General features: G+C 67.4%; 1 protein-coding gene and 1 non-coding gene across 2 annotated transcripts; both read left to right on the top strand.

The window, feature by feature from the left end:
• Positions 1-5340: 5340 nt before the first annotated feature.
• TRNAN-GUU (transfer RNA asparagine (anticodon GUU)) lies at positions 5341-5414 on the top strand. Its single transcript has one exon. It is a non-coding gene; the product is annotated as a tRNA-Asn (tRNA).
• Positions 5415-6815: 1401 nt separating this feature from the next.
• PSMB3 (proteasome 20S subunit beta 3) lies at positions 6816-17861 on the top strand. Its single transcript, XM_068170588.1, has 6 exons — positions 6816-6910; positions 7344-7528; positions 9315-9422; positions 10562-10739; positions 14540-14634; positions 17725-17861. Exons 1-6 carry the CDS (start codon positions 6908-6910, stop codon positions 17771-17773), a joined length of 618 nt encoding a protein of 205 aa, XP_068026689.1. The 5' UTR covers positions 6816-6907; the 3' UTR covers positions 17774-17861.
• Positions 17862-18952: the final 1091 nt, after the last annotated feature.

The following is an 18952-nucleotide window of genomic DNA, read 5'->3' as shown; positions in this document are numbered from 1 at the left end:
CACCCTCCCCCTGCACCCCGGCGGGGGGGGGCACCGGCTGCCTGGTCAAGCCCTTCATGGGCAGCCCCTGACACCAACCGAGGCAGCCCCCCAGGGGCCAGTGGCTGTGGTGTGGGCACTGCCACCGGGGAGAGCAACGGAGACAACCCCGAGCCCAGGCAGCACATGGGGGGCACAGGGTGCAGGAGTGTGGGGACCACACTGGGACCACCTGCCCTGGGGATGCTCCTGCTGGTGCCCTAGGGGGCTTCTCCTGGGGTCCCTCATCTCGTTTGGCTGCTGTAGAGTCTCCAAGGCAGGTGTGAAGGGATGGGGACACCGTGGGGACTGGCATGGAGATGCCACAGGGGTGAGGACACCATGGGGACCAGGATGGAGATGCCACAGGGATGGGGACACCATGGGGAACAGGATGGAGATGTCACAGGGATGGGGACACCATGGGGACCAGGATGGAGATGCCACAGGGATGGGGACAGGATGAGGACCAGGATGGAAATGCCACAGGGATGGGGACAGTGTGGGGACCAGGATGGAGATGTCACAGGGATGGGGACAGTGTGGGGACCAGGATGGAGATGCCACAGGGATGGGGACAGTGTGGGGACCAGGATGGAGATGCCACAGGGATGGGGACAGGATGAGGACCAGGATGGAGATGCCACAGGGATGGGGACAGCGTGGGGACCAGGATGGAGATGCCACAGGGATGGGGACAGCGTGGGGACCAGGATGGAGATGCCACAGGGATGGGGACAGCATGGGGACCAGGATGGAGATGTCACAGGGATGGGGACAGTGTGGGGACCAGGATGGAGATGCCACAGGGATGGGGACAGCGTGGGGACCAGGATGGAGATGCCACAGGGATGGGGACAGCGTGGGGACCAGGATGGAGATGCCACAGGGATGGGGACAGCGTGGGGACCAGGATGGAGATGCCACAGGGATGGGGACAGCGTGGGGACCAGGATGGAGATGCCACAGGGATGGGGACAGGGACCTCGAGGACAGCTCTGTGCTGGAGGGGCAGGGGTCAAGCCCAGCCCCTTGTAGAGGGGCACCAGGGTGTTCGGGAAAGCCCCAGCCCCCCAGACGCAGCTCTCACCCCTGGGCATCCCCCGGGTGGGCACCCCGGGGTGCCCTGCACCTAGGTGCCCCCGGGCCACCGGACCCTCCACTGTCCACAGGTGATGAGGGGGCCACTGCCAGCCCCCCCCCACCTCCGACCAGGAGAATGCCGGGGGGGGGGGGCACAATATCCCAGCCCCGGGCTCCCGCACCGACCCCTACCAGGGGACCGGGCAGCTCCACCGGGCACCGGCTGCCCACGGCGGGACGCGGCGGCTGCATTTTGGGTGGAATTTTGCTGCTTTTGGTGCCGGTGCGGCCAATGGCTGCCCGCGGGGGTCTGGCGGGAGGGGGGAGCCTGAGCCACCGGCGCAAACCGGTTCTAATAAACCGGGTGATAGCAGCCGCGATTTCCTGCCGCGGGGGCGAACAAAGCCCCCGGACCCCTCCCGGGCCCCGGAGCCGGTCGCAGCAGCGAGACCCACCGGGGCTCTTGGGGCAGTCCCGTCCCGTCCCGTCCCGCCACCGGCGCCCGCTGCTCCCCGGCCCCGCCAGCGGAGCGGGTCCCGCCGCCTGCAACCGGCTGCCCCTCGCCCCCCTCCCCAGCTTTAGAGGTCTTTTGTCTCCCTGGGAGGTGACCGGACACGGTGACACCCCCCCCTCCTCAAACCCCCCCCACCCCCGGACGGAGCGCGGGTGGAGAAGGACGTTTCAAAGTCACCGGGAACTTAGACCCAACCGGCTGTCCCCCTCCCCGCAGGACCCACCAGAGACCGGGAATCAAACCGGGACGGTGCCCCCCGGCACTGTCCCTTCGACTGTACGGCGGCTACGGCCACCTCGCTTCGTCCCCCGACCCCCCAGCACCGGCAGCAGGGCAAAAAGCTGCCGGTGCGTGAACCCGCGTCCCCCAACGGGACGCCCCCCATCCTCTCCCGGGCTGCGGGACGCGGGTACCGGCCGCTGCCGAGCGGAGAAATAGCGGGAAGGGAGAGGACGGAGCACGGCGGGGAGCACGGACACGCGTGTCCGCATCCCCCCTTCTTCCCCTTCCCCACGGCGGGACGTGTCGCGGTGCGTGACACCCGCTGGGCACCGACAAGCGTGGCCCCGGTGGTGCCCGGTCGCAGCCCGGTGGACGAGCTCGCCCCGGTGGACCGGGAAGCTCTCCCTTCGTTATTTGGGGGGGGGGGGGGGGGGGAGGAGGGGGCTCAACACGACACAGAGATTTGGATCGGGGGTGGGGGGGTGGGGGTGGGGCAGCCCCGGTGATCCCGGGCCGCTCCCCGGTACCCCCGCAGCCCTTTGTACTCTGCACCGCCTGACAGCCCGCCCCGGGACCCGGCCCGGCCCGGCCCCTCCGCCCGCCCCGGTGGGGGGCTCCCGCCGCAGTCCCCCACCCCCACCTCCACGTTCCTAACCGGGGGGGGGGTGGGGGGCGCACCGCACTGCCCCGCTCCGCTCCGCGCCTCGCCGGGCCCGGGGCGGGGGGAAACGGAGCTGTCAGGGCTCCGCAACCCTTCTCCGGTCCCCCAAACAGCCCGGTAACGACGCCCCCCCCCGGGCATCACCGGCACCGCGGCACAAAGCGGGGAGGAGGCGGCGGCCTTCGGCCATCTTGAACGAGAAGAGAAAAAAGGCTGCGGGGGGGGGGGGGGGGGGGGGAGGAAGCGGGGAGGGAAGGGGGGGGGGAACGGGACCCGGCGGCGGCGGCGGCGGGGAGGAGGAGGAGGAGGAGGAGGAGGAGGAAGGAGGATGAAGAGAGGCGGGGGGGGGGGGGAATCCCGGGGCCGCGTCCGTACCTGGTGGCGGCGGCGGCGGCGGCAGCGGCAGCAGCGGCCCCGCGGCCGCCCCCCGCCCCGCTCCCGCCGCTCGGTTGCGGCTCGGCTCGGCTCGGTGCGGCGGCGGCGGCGGCGGCTGCGGACGGGGCCCTTTTCCCCCCCCCCCCCCCCCCCCTTCTCTCTCTCTCTTTCTCTCCCTCGTTTTTTTTCTTTATTTCTTTCTTTTTTTTCCCCTTTTTTATTTTTATTTCTTTCCTTTTTCCTCCTTCCTCCTCCTTTTTTTTTTTTTTTTCTCCTCTCTATTTTTTTTTCCTCCTTTTTTTTTTTTTTTAATATATTTTTTTTTCCCTCCTCCAGTCGCTGCCAGGCCCCGCCCCGCCTCACGTGACCTCATTCCTTTGGGGGGTTTGCGGAGGATGGGAGTGAGGGGCCGAGATTGGGGAGGGGGTGTGGGGGGGGTGATGGAGAGTTTCAACACCACCCCCCACCCCCATCACCACTGCCACCTCACCATGCCGGGACGCGGCATCCCCTTCCCCCACACACACACACACCCCCTCCTCACCGGGACACGGCATCACGGCAGCCTCCCCCCCCCCCCTTCCGTTCTGCCCGGTGACACCCCTAGGGACACGGTACCCCCACCCCAGCACAGTCCCAGGGGATACGGCATCCCCCCCCCGCCGGCACCCCGGCACCCATCCTCCGGTGACACCCGGCGGGGCACAAGGCATCACCCCTCGGGTGACACCGCGGGGGAACGCCGGTGCCCCCGGTGCCTGCGGAGAGCCCCGCTGCTGCCGTGTCCCCCCCACCCCTCCGGGTTGTGCTCAAGGAGAAAGGATCCCTAAAAACCCCTGGAATGAGCCCAAAATCCGAGGAGGAGAGGAGGTGGCCGGCGGCAGCCCCGCTAACGGGTCCCGCCGGTCCCCCATCCCCCGTGGTGCGCCGGGACCCCCCGCGACCACCGGCGGGATCATTTGCGGTCCCAAACGGTAGGGATCTTCCCACTCGGGAGGTGACAGGGAGCAGCCCGGCCCCTGCGAGCCGTGGGCCGGTACCTGCTGGTGCAAGAGCTGCGGCGGGAAGGGAAAGGAACAAAAAGAAGAAAAGAAAGAAAAAGGAGGGAAAATAGTGGTGGGGGAAAAAAAAGGGAAACAGAAAGGAGAGAAGCGACAAGAACAACAAAAAAAAAGGGAATAGAAGGAAAGGAAAGAAAATAAGGCAGGAAAAGAAAGGAAAAATAAAAGGAGGGAAAAGGGAAGGCATGAAAAAAAGGAAGGAGGGAAAGGGAAAAGGCAGGGGGAAAAGGAAAAAAGGGAGGAAAATGAAAAAAATGAAAGGAAGGAGGAAAAGGATAAAAGAAAAGGAAGGGAGAAATGGGGTGGAAAAAAGGCAGGAGGAAAAGGGAAAAGGAAAGGAAGGGAGGGAGGGAGGAAGGAAGGGAGGGAGAAAGGAAGGGAGGGAGGAAGGAAGGGAGGGAGGAAGGAAGGGAGGAAGGAAGGAAGGGAGGGAGGAAGGAAGGAAGAGGGAGAAAGGAAGGAAGAGGGAGAAAGGAAGGGAGGAAGGAAGGGAAGGAGAAAGGAAGGGAGGGAGGAAGGAAGGGAGGGAGGAAGGAAGGGAGGGAGGAAGGGAGGGAGGAAGGAAAGAAGGAAGGAAGGGAGGGAGGAAGGAAGGAAGGGAGGGAGGGAGGGAGGAAGGGAGGGAGGGAGGAAGGGAGGGAAGGAGGAAGGAAGGAAGGAAGGAAGGAAGGAAGGAAGGAAGGAAGGAAGGAAGGAAGGAAGGAAGGAAGGAAGGAAGGGAGGGAGGGAGGGAGGGAGGGAGGGAGGGAGGAAGGAAGGAAGGAAGGAAGGAAGGAAGGAAGGAAGGAAGGAAGGAAGGAAGGAAGGAAGGAAGGGAGGGAGGGAGGGAGGGAGGGAGGGAGGGAAGGGAGGGAGGGAGGAAGGGAGGGAGGGAGGAAGGGAGGAAGGGAGGGAAGGAAGGAAAGAAGGAAGGGAGGAAGGAAGGGAGGGAAGGGAGGGAGGGAGGAAGGGAGGGAAGGAAGGAAAGAAGGAAGGGAGGAAGGAAGGGAGAGAAGGAAGGGAGGGAAGGAAGGGAGGAAGGAAGGGAGGGAAGGAAGGGAGGAAGGGAGGTAGGAAGGGAAGAAGGAAGGGAGGAAGGAAGGAAGGGAGGAAGGGAGGGGAAAAGCGCAGGAGGTGCTGGTGCCAGCCCAGTGTCCCCGTACCCAGTGCCAGCCACAGTATCCCAGCTCCCCGCTGCCCAGCGCCAGTGTTCCGACATCCCAGCGCCCCTGCAGGTGCCCACGCCCAGTGCCACCCTGCCTGGTGCTAGTGTCAGCGTCCCAGCGCCCATACCGGTGCCGGTGCCCCCATACCGGTGCCCGCGCCTAGTGGCAGCGCTCCGGTGCTGCTCGGTCCCGGTGCTGGCGAGCGCGGCCCCGGCGGAGGTGCGGCTGAGTGCGGCAGCCGCAAGGGTGTCGCTCAGCGCGGTCTCTGTGGCGCAATCGGTTAGCGCGTTCGGCTGTTAACCGAAAGGTTGGTGGTTCGAGCCCACCCAGGGACGCGGCCGCCTCTTTTCCTCCCTTTTCCCCCCCCCCGTTCCCTGTGGTTTTGTTTTGGTTTTTTCTCTCCCCGTTTCCCCAAGGCTTGGCCGTGGGAGCCCAGGGGACGGACGCGGCGGCGGGGCAGAGGCCGTGCCCCCCCCCCCCCCTTTGTGCCATGCCCCCTCGCATGCCCCTCCAGCTATGCCATGCCCCTGCGTGGATATCCAGCTGTGCCATGCCCCTCCAGATGTGCCGTGCCCCTGTGTCTACATCCAGCTGTGCCGTGCCCATCTATACCCAGCTGTGTCACACCCTGCATGTCCTCTCCAGCTGTGCCATGCCCCTGTGTCTATATCCAGCTGTGCCATGCCCGTGTCTATATCCAGCTGTGCCGTGCCCCCTTGCATGCCCCTCCAGCTGTGCCACACTCCTGTGTCTATATCCAGCTGTGCCATGCTCCTGTGTCTATATCCAGCTGTGCCATGCCCCCTTGCATGCCCCTCCAGCTGTGCCACACTCCTGTGTCTATATCCAGCTGTGTCACATCCTGCATGTCCTCTCCAGTTGTGCCATGCCCGTGTCTATATCCAGCTGTGCCGTGCCCCCTTGCATGCCCCTCCAGCTGTGCCATACTCCTGTGTCTATATCCAGCTGTGTCACATCCTGCATGTCCTCTCCAGCTGTGCCATGCCCCTGTGTGCTTATCCAGCTGTGCCACAGCCTGCGCGTCCCCTCCAACTGCGCCATGCCCCTCGTGTGCAGATCCAGCTCTGCCACGTTCCTGCCTTCAGCTCCAACCGCCCTGTGGCCCCTGGGCGCATCTCCAACTGTTTCATGCCCCTGGAGTGCACATCCAGCTGTGCCTTGCCCCTCGTGAGGAGCACATCCAGCTGTGCCACAGCCCTGCGTCTACACGCAGCTGCGCCACACCCCGAAGGCACATCCAGCTGCGCCCCCGCCCCTGCGTGCGCATCCAGCTGTGCCGCGACGCTTGCACGCCCGCCCAGCTGCGCCCTGATCCCCCCTGCACATCCAGCTGCGTGCTGACCCCCGCTGCACATCCAGCTGCGCCCTGACCCCTCGCTGCACATCCAGCTGCGCCCTGACCCCCCCTGCACATCCAGCTGCGCGCTGACCCCTCGCTGCACATCCAGCTGCGCCCTGACCCCCGCCGCACATCCAGCTGCACTCCGAGCCGGATCCAGCTGCGCCTCCCCCCTGCCTCCCCCCCTCGTAGCCCGCCCCCCCCGGGCGGGCCGCCGCCGTCCCATCATGCCCCGCGCGCTATGACTCTTCACTTTTCCTCCCTCCCTCTCCCTCCCCCCCCCCCTCCCCGCGGCCGCAGCCAATCAGATCCTCCTTACGGAGAGCTTGACTCACCAATAGCGAGCGTCCTCTCGTCTCGCCGGCCAATGGGCAGGAGGAGGGGGCGGGCGCAGGCGCAGCGGCGCGGCGGCGGCGGCGTGGGCGGAGCGGCGGCGGCGGCCTGGCGGAGTCTGCAGTCACCGGCACCATGGTGAGCACCGGGGGGGTCCTGGGGACGGGGAGCTGAGCAGAGCAGAGCAGAGCAGAGCAGAGCAGAGCAGAGCTGAGCTGAGCTGAGCTGAGCTGAGCTGAGCAGCCCGGCCCGGCAGGCGGGAGGGAGGGAGGGAGGGAGGGAGGGATGGAGACCTCCCGCGGTGCTCACGCCGGGCGGCGGCGGCGGAAGCGGCGGCCGGGAGCAGCCCCGGTGCGGGCTGCCCGCCCCCGTCCCCAGACATGGGAGCGTTAAAGCCGAAGCGGCGAGGGGAGAGCGGCGCTGGCTTCCCCTCGGCCGGGCGGAGGGGGGCGACCCCCGCGGGCAGGAGGCTCCTGCGGCGGCGGCGGCGGCGGGCTGGGGGCTGGGGGCTGGGCGGGAGCTGCGCCCCCCGGGCCCGGCCGTAGCCCCTGCCCTGCTCTCTCCCTTCCAGTCGATCATGAGCTACAACGGCGGGGCCGTCATGGCCATGAAGGGGAAGAACTGCGTGGCCATCGCTTCGGACCGGCGGTTCGGGATCCAGGCGCAGATGGTCACCACCGACTTCCAGAAGATATTCCCCATGGGGGAGAGGTTGTACATCGGCCTGGCAGGGCTGGCCACCGACGTGCAGACCGTGTGAGTGAGACCCCCACCCCCCTCCTCCCGGCCCTGCCTGCCTGCCCGCCCGGGGGGGGTCACAGAAGGGGTTGGCTCGGAAGGGACCTGCAGGATCAGCCAGGTCCAACCCCCCCTGCCCTGGGCAGGGACACCTCCCCCCGGCCCCAGGCTGCTCAAAGCCTCGTCCAGCCTGGCCTGGGACGCCTCCAGGGAGGGGGCAGCCCGTTCCAGTGTCTCCCCAGCCTCAGTGGAAGAAGGCTGGCAGTTACTGGAAGCCCCAGGTGGCAGCTCCTGCTGAGTGTGGATGTTGGCTGCTGGTGGGCAGGGGGCAGCAGCTGGGTGCCAGCACTGCTCTCCTGCATCTGCCCCCCCCGGGAGTGCTGCCAGCCCAGAGAGCAGCAGCACCTGCGAGACTGAGCCACCTTCAGGCAGCAGAGCAGCTGCAGGGGCCCTGCCTGCCCCGGGGGCTGGGATCTGCCTGCCTCAGGGGCTGGGATCTGCCTGCCTCAGGGGCTGGGATCTGCCTGCTCCGGGGGCTGGGATCTGCCTGCCTCGGGGGCTGGGATCTGCCTGCCTCGGGGGCTGGGATCTGCCTGCCTCAAGGGCTGGGACCTGCCTGCCCTAGGGGCTGGGATCTGCCTGCCTCAAGGGCTGGGATCTGCCTGCCCCGGGGGCTGGGACCTGCCTGCCCCGGGGGCTGGGATCTGCCTGCCCTAGGAGCTGGGATCTGCCTGCCCCAGGGGCTGGGATCTGCCTGCCCCGGGGGCTGGGATCTGCCTGCCTCAGGGGCTGGGATCTGCCTGCCCTGGGGGCTGGGATCTGCCTGCCCCGGGGGCTGGGATCTGCCTGCCTCAGGGGCTGGGATCTGCCTGCCTCAGGGGCTGGGATCTGCCTGCTCTGGGGGCTGGGATCTGCCTGTCCCAAGGGCTGGGATCTGCCTGCCCCGGGGGCTGGGATCTGCCTGTCCCAAGGGCTGGGATCTGCCTGCCCTAGGGGCTGGGATCTGCCTGTCCCAGGGGCTGGGATCTGCCTGCCGTAGGGGCTGGGATCTGCCTGCCCTGGGGGCTGGGATCTGCCTGCCTCGGGGGCTGGGATCTGCCTGTCCCAAGGGCTGGGATCTGCCTGCCCTAGGGGCTGGGACCTGCCTGTCCCAGGGGCTGGGATCTGCCTGCCTCAAGGGCTGGGATCTGCCTGCCCTAGGGGCTGGGATCTGCCTGCCTCGGGGGCTGGGATCTGCCTGCCTCAAGGGCTGGGACCTGCCTGCCCTAGGGGCTGGGACCTGCCTGCCCTAGGGGCTGGGATCTGCCTGCCCCGGGGGCTGGGACCTGCCTGCCTCAGGGGCTGGGATCTGCCTGCCCCAGGGGCTGGGATCTGCCTGCCCTAGGAGCTGGGACCTGCCTGCCCCAGGGGCTGGGATCTGCCTGCCCCAGGGGCTGGGATCTGCCTGCCCTAGGAGCTGGGATCTGCCTGCCTCAAGGGCTGGGACCTGCCTGCCCTAGGGGCTGGGATCTGCCTGCCCTAGGGGCTGGGATCTGCCTGCCCTAGGAGCTGGGATCTGCCTGCCCTAGGAGCTGGGATCTGCCTGCCCTAGGGGCTGGGATCTGCCTGCCTCAAGGGCTGGGATCTGCCTGCCCTAGGGGCTGGGACCTGCCTGTCCCAGGGGCTGGGATCTGCCTGCCCCAGGGGCTGGGACCTGCCTGCCTGCAGTGGAACAGCCCAGGGCAGGGGGGAAGGGGAAGGGGAAGAGGAAGAGGAAGAGGAAGGACCTTGCTTGTGCTTTCATGCTGACTCTCATCTCTTGCAGTGCCCAGAGGCTGAAGTTCAGGCTGAACCTCTATGAGCTGAAGGAAGGGAGGCAGATCAAGCCCCAGACCTTCATGAGCATGGTTTCCAACCTGCTGTATGAGAGAAGGTAGCTGTCAGGCAGCAGCAGATGGGCACCTTGGGGCTGCTTGCATGGGCAGGGGAGCCCCCAGCCCCCATCCTGCATCCTCTGGGGGTGCTTGCATGGGCAGAGGAGCCCCCAGCCCCCATCCTGCACCCTCTGGGGGTGCTTGCATGGGCAGAGGAGCCCCCAGCCCCCATCCTGCACCCTCTGGGGGTGCTTGCATGGGCAGAGGAGCCCCCAGCCCCCATCCTGCATCCTCTGGGGCTGCTTGCATGGGCAGAGGAGCCCCCAGCCCCCATCCTGCACCCTCTGGGGGTGCTTGCATGGGCAGAGGAGCCCCCAGCCCCCATCCTGCATCCTCTGGGGGTGCTTGCATGGGCAGAGGAGCCCCCAGCCCCCATCCTGCATCCTCTGGGGGTGCTTGGGTGGGCAGAGGAGCCCCCAGCCCCCATCCTGCATCCTCTGGGGCTGCTTGCATGGGCAGAGGAGCCCCCAGCCCCCATCCTGCATCCTCTGGGGGTGCTTAAATGAGCAGAGGAGCCCCCAGCCCCCATCCTGCACCCTCTGGGGGTGCTTGCATGGGCAGAGGAGCCCCCAGCCCCCATTCTGCATCCTCTGGGGGTGCTTAAATGGGCAGAGGAGCCCCCAGCCCCCATCCTCTGGGGGTGCTTGCATGGGCAGAGGAGCCCCCAGCCCCCATCCTGCATCCTCTGGGGGTGCTTGCATGGGCAGAGGAGCCCCCAGCCCCCGTCCTGCATCCTCTGGGGGTGCTTGCATGGGCAGAGGAGCCCCCAGCCCCCATCCTCTGAGGCTGCTCTCAGTGGCCCTGAAGGTCTCCCCCACTGGCAGCCTCCATGAGCTCTTTGCCCTGGGCCGACAGAATGGGTTGGGTTGGAAGGGACCTCCAAGCTCATCCAGCTCCAGCCCCCTGGCATGGGCAGGGACCCCTGGCATGGGCAGGGACCCCTGGCATGGACAGGGACCCCTGGCATGGTCAGAGACCCCTCCCAGCAGCCCAGGGTTGCTTCACCCCCGCCCTGGCCTCGAGCACCTCCGGGGAGGGGACGGCCGCAGCCTGCCCGCCGCCAGCCTCCCCCTGCCCTCTGGCCCGGGGCTGCTGAGGCTGACTGGGCTGTGGGGGCTGCTGCTGCTGCTCTCCCCAGGTTTGGCCCTTACTACACAGAGCCTGTGATAGCTGGGCTGGACCCCCTCACCTATGAGCCCTTCATCTGCTCCCTGGACCTGATCGGCTGCCCCATGGTCACCGACGACTTCGTGGTGAGCGGCACCTGCTCCGAGCAGATGTATGGCATGTGTGAGTCCCTCTGGGAGCCTGGCATGGTGAGTCTGCAGCCCTGCCCCCCTGCCCCCAGCCGCCTGCTGCCCCCTGCACGGCCCCAGGGGCAGGGCTGGGAGGCCTCTGGGCTCAGCAGCGTCTGGGAGGGGCTGGGGAGGGCGAAGGGAAGGCAGCGCCCAGCAGCCTGCAGCAGCAGAGGGGCAGAGGCTGGGCTGGGGTGGAAGGGAGGCTCAGGCTCCATGGGCTGGGGGTGGAAGGGAGGCTCAGGCTCCATGGCCTGGGGGTGGAAGGGAGGCTCAGGCTCCATGGGGTGGGGGTGGAAGGGAGGCTCAGGCTCCATGGGCTGGGGGTGGAAGGGAGGCTCAGGCTCCATGGCCTGGGGGTGGAAGGGAGGCTCAGGCTCCATGGGCTGGGGGAGGAAGGGAGGCTCAGGCTCCATGGGCTGGGGGAGGAAGGGAGGCTCAGGATCCATGGGCTGGGGGTGGAAGGGAGGCTCAGGCTCCATGGGCTGGGGGTGGAAGGGAGGCTCAGGCTCCATGGGCTGGGGTGGAAGGGAGGCTCAGGCTCCATGGGCTGGGGGTGGAAGGGAGGCTCAGGCTCCATGGGGTGGGGGTGGAAGGGAGGCTCAGGCTCCATGGGGTGGGGCTGGAAGGGAGGCTCAGGCTCCATGGGCTGGGGGTGGAAGGGAGGCTCAGGCTCCATGGGGTGGGGGTGGAAGGGAGGCTCAGGCTCCATGGGCTGGGGGTGGAAGGGAGGCTCAGGCTCCATGGGCTGGGGGAGGAAGGGAGGCTCAGGATCCATGGGGTGGGGCTGGAAGGGAGGCTCAGGCTCCATGGGCTGGGGTGGAAGGGAGGCTCAGGCTTCATGGGCTGGGGGAGGAAGGGAGGCTCAGGATCCATGGGCTGGGGGAGGAAGGGAGGCTCAGGCTTCATGGGCTGGGGGAGGAAGGGAGGCTCAGGCTCCATGGCCTGGGGGTGGAAGGGAGGCTCAGGCTCCATGGGCTGGGGGAGGAAGGGAGGCTCAGGCTCCATGGGCTGGGGGAGGAAGGGAGGCTCAGGATCCATGGGCTGGGGGTGGAAGGGAGGCTCAGGCTCCATGGGCTGGGGGTGGAAGGGAGGCTCAGGCTCCATGGGCTGGGGTGGAAGGGAGGCTCAGGCTCCATGGGCTGGGGGTGGAAGGGAGGCTCAGGCTCCATGGGGTGGGGGTGGAAGGGAGGCTCAGGCTCCATGGGGTGGGGCTGGAAGGGAGGCTCAGGCTCCATGGGCTGGGGGTGGAAGGGAGGCTCAGGCTCCATGGGGTGGGGGTGGAAGGGAGGCTCAGGCTCCATGGGCTGGGGGTGGAAGGGAGGCTCAGGCTCCATGGGCTGGGGGAGGAAGGGAGGCTCAGGATCCATGGGGTGGGGCTGGAAGGGAGGCTCAGGCTCCATGGGCTGGGGTGGAAGGGAGGCTCAGGCTTCATGGGCTGGGGGAGGAAGGGAGGCTCAGGATCCATGGGGTGGGGCTGGAAGGGAGGCTCAGGCTCCATGGCATAGGGGTGGAAGGGAGGCTCAGGGTCCATGGCCTGGGGGTGGAAGGGAGGCTCAGGATCCATGGGCTGGGCTGGAAGGGAGGCTCAGGCTCCATGGGCTGGGGGAGGAAGGGAGGCTCAGGCTCCATGGCCTGGGGGTGGAAGGGAGGCTCAGGGTCCATGGCCTGGGGGTGGAAGGGAGGCTCAGGATCCATGGGCTGGGCTGGAAGGGAGGCTCAGGCTCCATGGGCTGGGGGTGGAAGGGAGGCTCAGGCTTCATGGGCTGGGGGTGGAAGGGAGGCTCAGGCTTCATGGGCTGGGCTGGAAGGGAGGCTCAGGCTCCATGGGCTAGGGGTGGAAGGGAGGCTCAGGATCCATGGGCTGGGCTGCAAGGGAGGCTCAGGCTCCATGGCATAGGGGTGGAAGGGAGGCTCAGGCTCCATGGGCTGGGCTGGAAGGGAGGCTCAGGATCCATGGGCTGGGGGTGGAAGGGAGGCTCAGGATCCATGGGCTGGGGTGGAAGGGAGGCTCAGGCTCCATGGCCTGGGGGTGGAAGGGAGGCTCAGGCTCTATGGGCTGGGGTGGAAGGGAGGCTCAGGATCCATGGGCTGGGGGTGGAAGGGAGGCTCAGGATCCATGGCCTGGGGGTGGAAGGGAGGCTCAGGATCCATGGGCTGGGGGTGGAAGGGAGGCTCAGGATCCATGGGCTGGGGGTGGAAGGGAGGCTCAGGCTCCATGGGCTGGGGCTGGAAGGGAGGCTCAGGCTCCATGGGCTGGGGCTGGAAGGGAGGCTCAGGCTCCATGGCCTGGGGGTGGAAGGGAGGCTCAGGCTCCATGGGCTGGGGGTGGAAGGGAGGCTCAGGCTCCATGGGCTGGGGGAGGAAGGGAGGCTCAGGCTCCATGGGCTGGGGGTGGAAGGGAGGCTCAGGCTCCATGGGCTGGGGGTGGAAGGGAGGCTCAGGCTTCATGGGCTGGGGGTGGAAGGGAGGCTCAGGCTCCATGGGCTGGGGGAGGAAGGGAGGCTCAGGCTTCATGGGCTGGGGGTGGAAGGGAGGCTCAGGCTCCATGGGCTGGGGGTGGAAGGGAGGCTCAGGCTCCATGGGCTGGGCTGGAAGGGAGGCTCAGGCTCCATGGGCTGGGCTGGAAGGGAGGCTCAGGCTCCATGGGCTGGGCTGGAAGGGAGGCTCAGGCTCCATGGGCTGGGCTGGAAGGGAGGCTCAGGCTCCATGGGCTGGGCTGGAAGGGAGGCTCAGGCTCCATGGGCTGGGGGAGGAAGGGAGGCTCAGGCTCCATGGGCTGGGGGAGGAAGGGAGGCTCAGGCTCCATGGGCTGGGGGAGGAAGGGAGGCTCAGGTTCCATGGGGTGGGGGTGGGAGGGAGGCTCAGGCTCCATGGGCTGGGGGAGGAAGGGAGGCTCAGGTTCCATGGGCTGGGGGTGGAAGGGAGGCTCAGGATCCATGGGCTGGGGGTGGAAGGGAGGCTCAGGATCCATGGGCTGGGCTGGAAGGGAGGCTCAGGCTCCATGGGCTGGGGGTGGAAGGGAGGCTCAGGGTCCATGGCCTGGGGGTGGAAGGGAGGCTCAGGCTCCATGGGGTGGGGGTGGAAGGGAGGCTCAGGCTCCATGGCCTGGGGGTGGAAGGGAGACTTCAGGATCAGCCAATTCCAATCCCCCTCCCATGGGCAGGGACCCCTCCCACCAGCCCAGGCTGCTCCAAGGCCTCCTCCAGCCTGGCCTTTGGTGCTTCCAGGGATGAAGCATCCACAGCTTCCCCTGGGCAGCCTGCTCCAGTGTCTCACCACCCTCAGAGGAAAGAACTCCCTCCTGCTGTCCAAGCAGAATTCCTCTTGGCTGGTTTCCAACCCTTCTTCCTCATCCTGGCCCTCCCAGCCCTTGTCCCAAGTCCCTCCCCAGCTCTCCTGGAGCCCTTCAGGTCCTGGCAGGCTGCTCTGAGGTCTGCCTGGAGCCTTCTCCAGGCTGCACAGCCCCAGCTCTCCCAGCCTGACCCCACAGGGGGAGCTTCTCCAGCCTCTCTGATCACCTTTGTGGCCTCCTCTGGACCCTCTCCAGCAGCTCTAGGTCCTTGTTCTGGGGGCTGCAGAGCTGCAGGTGGGGGTCTCAGGTTGTGGGGGGGGAGGGGAGGCAGAATCCCCTCCCTTGTCCTGCTGCCCAACCCTGCTGGGGCTGCAGCCCAGGACCTGGTTGGCTTCTTGGCTGTTCCTTGGTGGGGGGGGGGGGTGGTTCTGGTTAGGGTTGGGGGTTGAACAAAACCCACTTTGCAGCAGGGCTGCTGGCTCCAGGCTGCTTTTCCCCCCTCCCTGAAGCAGCTTCTGTCCCTCAGGAGCCTGACCACCTCTTTGAGACCATCTCCCAGGCCATCCTCAACGCGGTGGACCGAGACGCCCTGTCCGGCATGGGGGTGGTGGTGCACATCATGTAAGTGCTGCTCCCCCCTCCACAGCTCACCCAGCACTCTGCTCAGCTCAGCCTCAGGCTGTCCCCTCACCCTCCAGCAGGCTGCCCCTCCCCTCAGCCCCCTTGCAGCAGCCCCTTGCAGCAGCCCCCCTTGCAGCAGCCCCCCTTGCAGCAGCCCCCTTGCAGCAGCCCTTTGCAGCAGCCCCCTTGCAGCAGCCCCTTGCAGCAGCCCCTTGCAGCAGCCCCCTCCCCTCAGCCCCCTTGCAGCAGCCCCCTTGCAGCAGCCCCCTTGCAGCAGCCCCCTTGCAGCAGCCCCTTGCAGCAGCCCCTTGCAGCAGCCCCCTTGCAGCAGCCCCCTTGCAGCAGCCCCTTGCAGCAGCCCCTTGCAGCAGCCCCCTTGCAGCAGCCCCCTTGCAGCAGCCCCTTCCAGCGCCCCCTTGCAGCAGCCCCTTGCAGCAGCCCCCTTGCAGCAGCCCCTTGCAGCAGCCCCCTTGCAGCAGCCCCCTTGCAGCAGCCCCCTTGCAGCAGCCCCTTGCAGCAGCCCCCTTCCAGCAGCCCCTTCCAGCAGCCCCCTTGCAGCAGCCCCTTGCAGCAGCCCCTTGCAGCAGCCCCTTGCAGCAGCCCCCTTGCAGCAGCCCCCTTGCAGCAGCCCCTTGCAGCAGCCCCCTTGCAGCAGCCCCTCCCCTCAGCCCCCTTGCAGCAGCCCCCTTGCAGCAGCCCCTTGCAGCAGCCCCCTTGCAGCAGCCCCCTTGCAGCAGCCCCCTTGCAGCAGCCCCCTTGCAGCAGCCCCCTTGCAGCAGCCCCTCCCCTCAGCCCCCTTGCAGCAGCCCCCTTGCAGCAGCCCCCTTGCAGCAGCCCCCTTGCAGCAGCCCCTGGCAGCAGCCCCCTTGCAGCAGCCCCCTTGCAGCAGCCCCTTGCAGCAGCCCCTTGCAGCAGCCCCCTTGCAGCAGCCCCTTGCAGCAGCCCCCTTGCAGCAGCCCCTTGCAGCAGCCCCCTTGCAGCAGCCCCTTGCAGCAGCCCCCTTGCAGCAGCCCCTTGCAGCAGCCCCCTTGCAGCAGCCCCCTTGCAGCAGCCCCCTTGCAGCAGCCCCTTGCAGCAGCCCCCTTGCAGCAGCCCCCTTGCAGCAGCCCCTTGAAGCAGCCCCCTTGCAGCAGCCCCCTTGCAGCAGCCCCCTTGCAGCAGCCCCCTTGCAGCAGCCCCTTGCAGCAGCCCCTTGCAGCAGCCCCTCCCCTCAGCCCCCTTGCAGCAGCCCCCTTGCAGCAGCCCCCTTGCAGCAGCCCCCTTCCAGCAGCCCCTTCCAGCAGCCCCCTTGCAGCAGCCCCTTGCAGCAGCCCCCTTGCAGCAGCCCCTTGCAGCAGCCCCCTTGCAGCAGCCCCTTCCAGCAGCCCCCTTGCAGCAGCCCCTTCCAGCAGCCCCTTCCAGCAGCCCCTCCCCTCAGCCCCCTTGCAGGAGCCCCCTTGCAGCAGCCCCCTTGCAGCAGCCCCTTGCAGCAGCCCCCTTGCAGCAGCCCCTTCCAGCAGCCCCTTGCAGCAGCCCCTCCCCTCAGCCCCCTTGCAGCAGCCCCCTTCCAGCAGCCCCTTGCAGCAGCCCCCTTGCAGCAGCCCCTCCCCTCAGCCCCCTTGCAGCAGCCCCTTGCAGCAGCCCCTTGCAGCAGCCCCTCCCCTCAGCCCCCTTGCAGCAGCCCCCTTCCAGCAGCCCCTTGCAGCAGCCCCCTTGCAGCAGCCCCTCCCCTCAGCCCCCTTGCAGCAGCCCCTTGCAGCAGCCCCCTTGCAGCAGCCCCCTTGCAGCAGCCCCTTGCAGCAGCCCCTTGCAGCAGCCCCCTTGCAGCAGCCCCCTTGCAGCAGCCCCTTGCAGCAGCCCCCTTGCAGCAGCCCCTTGCAGCAGCCCCCTTGCAGCAGCCCCCTTGCAGCAGCCCCTTGCAGCAGCCCCTGGCAGCAGCCCCCTTGCAGCAGCCCCTGGCAGCAGCCCCCTTGCAGCAGCCCCTGGCAGCAGCCCCCTGGCAGCAGCCCCTTGCAGCAGCCCCTTGCAGCAGCCCCTTGCAACAGCCCCTTGCAGCAGCCCCCTTGCAGCAGCCCCCTTGCAGCAGCCCCCTTGCAGCAGCCCCTTGCAGCAGCCCCCTTGCAGCAGCCCCCTTGCAGCAGCCCCCTTGCAGCAGCCCCTTGCAGCAGCCCCCTTGCAGCAGCCCCTCCCCTCAGCCCCCTTGCAGCAGCCCCCTTGCAGCAGCCCCCTTGCAGCAGCCCCCTTGCAGCAGCCCCTTGCAGCAGCCCCCTTGCAGCAGCCCCCTTGCAGCAGCCCCTGGCAGCAGCCCCCTTGCAGCAGCCCCTTGCAGCAGCCCCTTGCAGCAGCCCCATTGCAGCAGCCCCTTGCAGCAGCCCCCTTGCAGCAGCCCCTTGCAGCAGCCCCTTGCAGCAGCCCCCTTCCAGCAGCCCCCTTGCAGCAGCCCCTTGCAGCAGCCCCTTGCAGCAGCCCCCTTGCAGCAGCCCCTTGCAGCAGCCCCTTGCAGCAGCCCCCTTCCAGCAGCCCCTTGCAGCAGCCCCCTTGCAGCAGCCCCTTGCAGCAGCCCCTGGCTCGCCCTGGCTGCTCTCCTGCCACCTCTGGCCTGCGGTTTGGGGCTGGGGGAAGCGGAGCTCAGAGTCAGGCTCTGGCTCTGCACTGCCAGAGGTGTGACCCCCACCCCCCCCCCAACCCTTGGGAGCTGGCTGTGGCATTCCCTCCCTGCCTGCAGTGTGACCTGCTGCACCCCCTGGGGCTCCCCTGGGCCGCGGCAGCAGGAGGGGAAGGTTTGCTCAGTGCCAGCAGCCACCTTCTGCTTACCTCCTGCCTGCACCAAGCAACTATCTGCCCCCCCCCCCCCCCCTCCTGCAGCTTCCTCTAGGCACAGCCTGGGGAGAATCAGAGTCCCCCCCTAAGGTTGGAAAAGACCTCTAAGAGAATTGGGTTTGCTTGGAGAAGGCCTTTGAGCTCCTCCAGCCCAACACCATCCTGGCCCAAGTTCCATGGCCTCACCTTTCTGGGCCACCTCCAGGGCTGGGGCCTCCACCCCCCTCCCCCTGGGCAGCCTGGTGTTAAACCCAGGCTGATTTCATCTTCTTCTTCTCTCTCTCCCTCCAGTGAGAAAGACAAAATCACCACCAGGACCCTGAAGGCTCGAATGGATTAGCCCAGGGGCAGCTCAGCCTCCTCCTCCTCCTCCCCAGAGCCTGCTTGGACTCTCTTGTTTTTTAAATAAACCTCTCTGTTGTACTGAACTTTTCCTCTCCTGCAGTCTCAACACTGCCCTGAAGCTCTCAGCTCCTCAGCACCCCCAGAGCCTGCAGGAGCAGCTCAGGTTTGCTGTGCTAGGGAGGGGGTAGGGGCTTGGAAAGGACCTAGAGAGAGCATCCAGGCACCCAGGAGCTCATCTCCCAGGTGGGCTTTGAGTTATCTCCACTGCAGGAGACTCCACAGCCTGCTGCAGGGGTTCTGCACACCTCAGTGAGGCACTGAGCTGCAGCTGGGACTCAGCAGCATCCTGCACAGCCCCCAGAGCCCAGCAGGGTGAGGGCTGGAAGGGAAGCTCTGGAGCTCACCCAGTCCAACCCCCCCCTGCCCCCCAGCAGCAGCACAGTGCCCAGGGGGGGTTGGGAGCTCTGCACAACCTCTCTGGGCAGCCTGCTCCAGGCCTCCAGCAGCCTCACACCAAACAACTTTCTCCTCCTGGGCTCCACTTTGTGCCTCTTGCCCTGCCCCTGGGCAGCACTGAGCAGAGCCTGGCCCCAGCCTCTTGCCCCCCAGGCTCCACTCTCTGCCCCTTGCCCTGCCCCTGGGCAGCACTGAGCAGAGTCTGGCCCCAGCCTCTTGCCCCCCAGGCTCCACTCTGTGCCCCTTGCCCTGCCCCTGGGCACCACTGAGCAGAGCCTGACCCCAGCCTCTTGCCCCCACCCAGCCTTTGCCTCTTGCTGAGCACTGCTCAGCTCCCCTCTGGGGCTGCTCCCCTCCAGGCTCAGCAGCCCCAGGGGGCAACACTCACCAGGTTAAGGGGCTGGGAGGTGAGGAGCTGCTGGAGCTGCTCCTTGTCCTTCTCCCTTCCACCTTCTGCTTCCCTGCCACCTCCAATTTTCCCTCTGGGCCAACCACTTCCTCCTCTCCCCTCCCCCTTCCCCTTTTCTTCCCTGGGCAACTCAACCCCCAAACCTTTTCCCAGCTTCACTTGGGGTGGGCCCAAACCCCAAGGCAGGTTCCTGCTGGGTGGGGAGAGAGGGGTTGGGAGGCAGAGGGTGGTGTGGGAGCCCTTCCAAGAGCTCCCCTCCCCCCAAAACAAAAGCTGTACACAAAGTCTGGACTCTTTATTTTGTGGTTG

This window comes from Melanerpes formicivorus, unplaced genomic scaffold (genome assembly GCF_026170545.1).
Source record: "Melanerpes formicivorus ecotype bairdi unplaced genomic scaffold, bMelFor1.0.p_v2 SCAF_442, whole genome shotgun sequence".
NCBI lineage: Eukaryota > Metazoa > Chordata > Aves > Piciformes > Picidae > Melanerpes > Melanerpes formicivorus.
Note: the sequence above shows the minus strand (reverse complement) of the source record. Positions and strands in the feature narration are given on the sequence as shown.

Coding starts and splice junctions, on each gene's coding strand:
- PSMB3 (XM_068170588.1), top strand. Junction 9,423..10,561: donor AACCTGCTGTATGAGAGAAG/GTAGCTGTCAGG, acceptor TGCTCTCCCCAG/GTTTGGCCCTTACTACACAG. Junction 14,635..17,724: donor GGGGTGGTGGTGCACATCAT/GTAAGTGCTGCT, acceptor CTCTCCCTCCAG/TGAGAAAGACAAAATCACCA.